Source organism: Oncorhynchus masou, chromosome 1, assembly GCF_036934945.1.
Source record: "Oncorhynchus masou masou isolate Uvic2021 chromosome 1, UVic_Omas_1.1, whole genome shotgun sequence".
NCBI classification, from domain to species: domain Eukaryota; kingdom Metazoa; phylum Chordata; class Actinopteri; order Salmoniformes; family Salmonidae; genus Oncorhynchus; species Oncorhynchus masou.
Window position 1 is genome coordinate 12,944,111 of NC_088212.1, and position 6,883 is coordinate 12,950,993.

General features: G+C 41.1%; 1 protein-coding gene across 2 annotated transcripts in view; it reads left to right on the forward strand.

The window, feature by feature from the left end:
* LOC135517763 (SH2B adapter protein 3-like) overlaps positions 1–6,239 on the forward strand; it is a 59,975-nt gene extending 53,736 nt beyond the window's left edge. For both annotated transcript variants that reach the window (XM_064942391.1, XM_064942479.1), the window contains exon 8: positions 973–6,239. In XM_064942391.1, the coding sequence (XP_064798463.1) occupies positions 973–1,286 (314 nt within the window). In that variant the 3' untranslated portion in view covers positions 1,287–6,239. The remainder of the gene's footprint in view (positions 1–972) is intronic.
* The last annotated feature ends 644 nt before the right edge of the window (positions 6,240–6,883 follow it).

A 6,883-nucleotide genomic window follows, 5' to 3' on the forward strand; every position in this document is an offset into this window, starting at 1 on the left:
GACTTGTGGAGGTCTACAATTTTTTTTCTGAGGTCTTGCCTGATTTCTTTTGATTTTCCCATGATGTCAAGTAGAGGCACTGAGTTTGAAGGTAGGCCTTGAAATATATTCACAGGTATACCTCCAATTGACTCAAATTATGTCAATTAGCCAATCGGAAGCTTCTAAAGCCATGACATCCTTTTCTGGAATTTTCCAAGCTGTTTAAAGGCACAGTCAATTTAGTATATGTAAACTTTTGACCCATTGGAATTGTGATACAGTGAAATAATCTGTCTGTAAACAATTGTTGGAAAAATTTATTGCGTCATGGACAAAGTAGATGTCCTAACTGACTTGCCGAAACTATAGTTTAACAAGAAATTTGTAGAGTGGTTGAAAAACGAGCTTTAAAGACTACCACCTAAGTGTATGTAAACTTCCGACATCAACCGTATAGTGCATCAACCCGATTAGCCTGTTAGTATCAGAGCATGAGGCTCCGATACTAACATGGATGGTGCAGCGGTAGTATTTGGAGAGGACCTGCGGTGGAATGCCCAAATTGCTTCAGCCGCCTTAGGAAGTAGAGATGCTGTTGTGCCCTCTTGACAGGAGTGGTGTTTTTTTTGTCCATGTCAAGTCCTCGGGGCCATGTTCCCTCCTGCTGTCTGAAGACAACAATCAACTCATTTGTTTTGCTGACGTTGAGGGAGAAGTTGTTGTCCTGGCACCACACTGCCATTTCACTTAACTCCTCCCTATAGGCTGTCTTATTGTTGTCATCAGGCCTACAATTGTGGTGTCGTCATGTAAACTTAATGTCCTGTTAACACTTTACATAAAGATATTAACATTCTGCACAAACGTATTTTAAATAGACGCTATTAATACAGCTACAATTATGGGACTCAGCACAAAAAGGATATTCCAAGTCAGTCTGTTTCTGTCAGCATAAATACTGGAATGTCTCTGTGATCCCTCTGTCTTCAGGTCAGAGTTCATCCGCTGTCCTGGTTCCTTTCTCCCTGCACCGCTGGAGCTCCGAACCCAGCCTAGCCCACTGCAGCCCCAGCCTGCTCCCCTCTCCAGACCCCCTTCCCCAGCCCAGGCTCCCTCTCCTACGCCCTGCGCCCTTCCCAGACCTTTCCACCTCGGGTCCCCTGCGTCGGAGCGAGTCTGTGGGCCGCAGACCTATTCTGCGTCACCCCAACCCCCACCTCCTCACTCAACGGGACTCCGACTACGAACTGGAGCCAGACAGAGGCCGCAAGCGGGCCATCGACAACCAGTACATGTTCCTCTAATTGGTGGACTCCCGGTCACAGCCGACCCAGTGGTGGCTCGGAGACTCCAAATGAGCGAAGGACAGACTCATGAGTGAACGTGTATGCCACAGTGGAGGTCTGTCTCGTGGGCTGGGTGTCAGAGGTCCGACCCGAGTGTCCATTGTGAATGTATTTCTTAGGAAAGTGCCTAATCTTGTTATGATTGTCATTTTCTGAAGCGGCTGTCGTGGTCCTTCTAAGGGACGTTGCTACATGGGAGTGAGTGGCGCTGGTATGGAAGGTCTTCCTTCAGTCCCTCCCTTCTATAGGGGTCTGTTCACTCCCTCCACACATACACTCCATTTAAGTGAATTCTAATGTTCTTTGATACCCTGTGTATTAGTGTATCTCAAATGCACACATTGTATACTTTTAAACACTGTGTATTTTAGTACGCAGACTATTTTTGTAGGAATATGAAGGTGTTGAAAAATAAATAATTTAAAAAAACTTAACTGTGATGAGCTTAGGGCTGTTACGGTGACGTCATGACCACAGTCAAATTCCATGTGCCTTCTCAAACTGTGCTCTGATGGTTAGTAGCCTACCAAACGTGCCAGTCGCTCAGCACTATTGTCCCTCTAATCACCAACATCAATTCAAATCAAACACTTCATGAGCTCATGTTGCACAACATTTTTATAGGCTATGCAATTGCGTGAGAAAAGCGTCTTGATGGCCTCTAATAAACAGAGGCACACTATATTTCTCAACTTTCCTAATATTAAGCACATTGCTTCTCTTCACAACATGAGTATAGCCTAACTGGCTGTAATGAAAATGAACCACGGGAAAAGCAACCTCCATTCGCTATTTTAAGTGCGTAGATTACATATTTTTCCCCCCCCTCTTCCGACAGGTGCAAGATAATGGTCCATCATTAAGTATAGGTAAAGACAAGATTAGTCTGATGGGTGACAATATTTGGCTATCACTCATGAATGATGCCCAGGGTGTGCAATAAGGTAAGAAACAGAGCATGTTTTGTTTTTTTGCAACTTTTTCTAATCATAGTCACACATGTCATGTAGCCTAGCCCATGATAAGATTTGTAACTAAAGCACATTATTACGGAGACCAACTGACATACACTACCGTTCAAAAGTTTGGGGTCACTTAGACGTCCTTGTTTTTGAAAGAAAAGCACTTTTTTGTCCGTTTTAAAATAAATTGATCTGGAATATCTACAGAGGCCCATTATCAGCAACAAGCACTCCTGTGTTCCAATGGCACGTTAGCTAATCCAAGTTTATAATTTTAAAAGGCTAATTGATTATTAGAAAACCTTTTTGCAATTGTTAGCACAGCTGAAAACTGTTGTCCTGATTAAAGCAGCAATAAAACGGGCCTTTAGACTAGTTCAGTATCTGGAGCATCAGCATTTGTGGGTTAGATTACAGGCTCAAAATGGCCAGAAACAAAGAACTTTCTTCTGAGAAATGAAGGCATTTCCATGCGAGAAATTGCCAAGAAACTGAAGATCTCGTACAACAATGAACTACTCCCTTCACAGAACATTGCAAACTGGCTCTAACCAGAATAGAAAGGAGTGAGACCCTGGTGCACAACTGAGCAAGAGGACAAGTACATTTTGACAGCTTCATTAAATAATACTCGCAAAGAGGCGACCCCGGGATGCTGGCCTTCTAGGCAGAGTTCCTCTGTCCAGTGTCTGTTCTTTTGCCCATCTTCTCTTTTTATTTGCAACTCTGCCTAGAAGGCCAGCATCCCAGAGTCGCCTCTTCACTGTTGACGTAGGTGTTTTGTTGGTACTATTTAATGAAGCTGTCTTTCTCGAACTTGACACTAATGTACTTGTCCTCTTGCTCAGTTGTGCACCAGGGCCTCCCACTCCAATCTGGTTAAAGCCAGTTTGCGCTATTCTGTGAAGGAAGTAGTACACAGCATTGTACGAGATCTTCATGATTAGCTAACAACACAGGAGTGATGGTTGCTTATAATGGGCCTCTGTATGTAGATATGCCATAACAAAATCAGCCGTTTCCAGCTACAGTAGTCATTTACAACATAAACCATGTCTACACTGTATTTCTGATCAATTTGATGTTACTTTAATGGACAAAAGTGCTTTTCTTTAAAAACACATGAGTGACCCCAAACTTTTGAACGGTAGTGTACATCAAAAGTAACATTGACAAAGTCATCAATATTTGAGCACACAGAATCCCAAACAATGTGAGATGTTCTCATAATTTACCATAAAAATGCACCTTTTTATAATAAAGCATTACATGTCTAATCGCATTTGCAGACTTAATGTAAGATGGATTACTATTTGTAATGTGATGAGTAGATAGTTTAGGCAAATAATATAACTGAATCACTGTTGGTAAAACAAAAAAGACCGTTCAGTCCATTACTGAGCACGTATAGCAGGCCAAGGCTATATGGGATACGTTTCGTCTTTGCATGTGAAAAATGTGGCCTTTTTATAAATGCAATTCTACTACACTTCATATGGCGGGAGACATTAGCATCTTTTTTTAATAGGACAAATTAAAATGAGTAGCCTACTCAGCTGACAGTGACCATATAATAGGCCTACGAGAAGGGGTGATAACTAACAATTAGTCATTTCACTGTCTTCTTACAACATTAATCATTTACTTTCCAAACTGTTTTCCCGCAATTGTATTTTGAAATATTGCTATATGCCTGGCTTGGCCTCTAATTTTCAGACATTCGCAACTCAACAAATATCTGCCCAAATTGTGAACTGCCTTTCCTTCCAAACATAGGCAATGCGATTTAAAACATTTTATTTATTAATTATTTATGTTTCAGCAAATTAGGCTATATAATTTTGGCAATTTTAATTACATTTACTTTGGGAGAATCTTAGCTTCCCCTATTAAAAAGGTAACTGCACGCGACCTCCATATGCTAGAGTGCAGGCTACATGGGTTTTGTGGGCCATATTAAATTGAGAATAGGCTGAAGGGTGAGATTATCAAGTGCTTGTCAAATTGTGATTGAGAGACTGAAGTGTGCAGCCTGCACCAGAAACAGAGCTAATGCCTTTCATGCGACTATTAAAAATCAGAACATGTCCCTACTAAAGTTGCATTAAAAAAACTACCTATATGTTAACCACTCATAGACTAGCCGCATGTGCGCACTCCCTCAAGGATATTTTCTCCATTCTATAAAATAAATGCCACGAAATTCCAAGCATATCTTGTCTGCTAAATGAACTAGTGTAGCCCACAGCCATATCAGGGTCTAACATAAGGACAACTCAGTATGCTATTCTGTTCTGAAAGACATTCTTCATATCATGTTTCTTTAGAACTAAAATAGATAATGGATTTAATGTGATGGTGTAACAGTCAATTACCGTAGAGACCAGCAGTTATTGGCTTGACAATCACCAGCTGACAATCTCATGATCTCCACAACCCTAAGAGGCTCATAGTTGGGGTGTGTTGGTGCTGAACCTCAAGAGATGACTGAATAAAGGGTTTGGGAGGAGACATGAAACCCAACCTAGTCTATGGTTCTCAACACATGATACGACAGTTTGTCTACCCAATAACATTTACATAACCCTTGTAAAAAATATCACTATTGTACATCAGTTGTAAAAATCTGAATGTGTACAGGGCCAAAGATTAGCGTGTTAATTTCCTATCAGCATGAAACAAAGGTTCTTACCTGTGCTCTCCATCCCTACCAGGAAGTAACGGATAACTCATCCTGGTCCTTTCTGAAGGCATTTTTGTTTGCAGATGCTACATTTGAATGTTTGTCTATGGCTTCTTAATCATCAAGCCCTAGAAAGCCGCCCTCACTAAGAACCCATGTGGTGCCTTAACACTGTGTACGCAACCATTCTGGTATAATTTGTTTATTAAACACTTTCTGAAAATTCTAACACACCCTTCACTTTTCTGTATGTACGTCTTTCCCCTTGCTTAACACTAACTTAGCAGTGACACTTTAGTCAGCGACTCAACCTCGATGTCATGCAGTATTTATGGTAATCATAGGGTTTCCTGTTTAAGAAATGCACAAAGGCAGGTTGATCTCCTTAGACATGATCAGGATATTTTATTTTCATTGCATAATTGAGCTACAAATGTATCAAGGGTATCTTCCAGTATTGAAACTGACATTAAGAGTTTAGGTGGTGGGGGGGGATAGACAATTGTAAAGTACGGTTGGTCTCCTGCACTTCAATTTAAACTGAACCCAAACATCTGCTCTGCAAAAGGAAATCTACGGTATCAGTCCCTCTCTGACCTGTAGAGACTGCTTTGCCTGAAAGCTGCTGTTGCTTTGAACCTCCGGGCCTGACGTTAGAAATTAGTGCAATAACATTTCCCATGATTTGGCTTATTGAACAATGCTTTATATTGTGGCTTAACCTGTACATTGGAGAAACAAACAATTCATACTTGGCATCCAGCAATAAAGATCACCCCTACTCACGTCAGTGTCATGGCAAGCGTTGAGTGCATTCCATCACTGCAGACATGGGTAGCTCACTCTTCAACTGTCTGCACATATGTTTGTTTTATACTCCCAAGGAAACAGTGCAAATGGATTGGCATCAAACGCATAGAAACCATGTTTGATGCCATTGCCGCCTGCCAATCCTCACCAATTAAAAAAGTGCCTCCAACCTCCTGTGCTCAGGTATTAGAACATTTGCTTGCAAGCATTTTATTTTGGCCCCTCAGCGACGCCTTGGCTGACATTGTACATTTTGAGTTCAACTGATGAATGCATGTCTTCTCAATACTGTTGATTCTATTTATGTATTAGCACTGTAACATTCCATCACTAAGTAAACCACCCCAACGCTTTGTCGATCTTTGATCAATTGTTACATTTCCCTCAGCTATAAGCATTCTAAATTTATATAAACTGTATATTTGACTTTTGGAAAATAAAGCTAACCAAAACACATCTACCTGCAACACATTTGTGACTGAAAAAGCGCCACACCTCCCTCGTGGTTTCATGTTTATCTACAAATATCACTGAGTCAACAAGTGTTCCCCGAAATGATTAAGTATACACAGAATGGTATGGCTCCACCACAAAGCCCTATAAAATGCTTTCACGTGTTTAGTCTGAACAGAGGGTGCTAGGGGTTAAAATAGAACTGGGTAATTAAAGGGTGTCGCTAAGGGACCTGTGAAACATTTCTTTCTTGAGCCTCTTTGATACCTGGTGCTAAAATGTGTACTGATCCCATCCATACTGAGACCGGTATAGACAGTTAAGACTCACTGGGCACGTTCGAGCAGATCACGTTAGTCACTGCCTTTCAAAGTATGTTGCATTATGGGGATAAGAAATATCTAATTGTCCGACTTGCGCCTACATGTACTTTACACAAACCATGTGATTAAAGGTCATGAAGTTGCTCTTCAACTTCATCACCTCTTGTCAACCAATGAGGTGAATTGTTTTTGACAAACATGAGCAAAAGTGACCGAAACAGGAAACAACTTTGCTGCAAGACGAGATGGATATTGACAAATTGTGATATGAGGGTTACCAATTGATTGTATCATGTAGCCTACACACACGATTTCAGTTCGTGT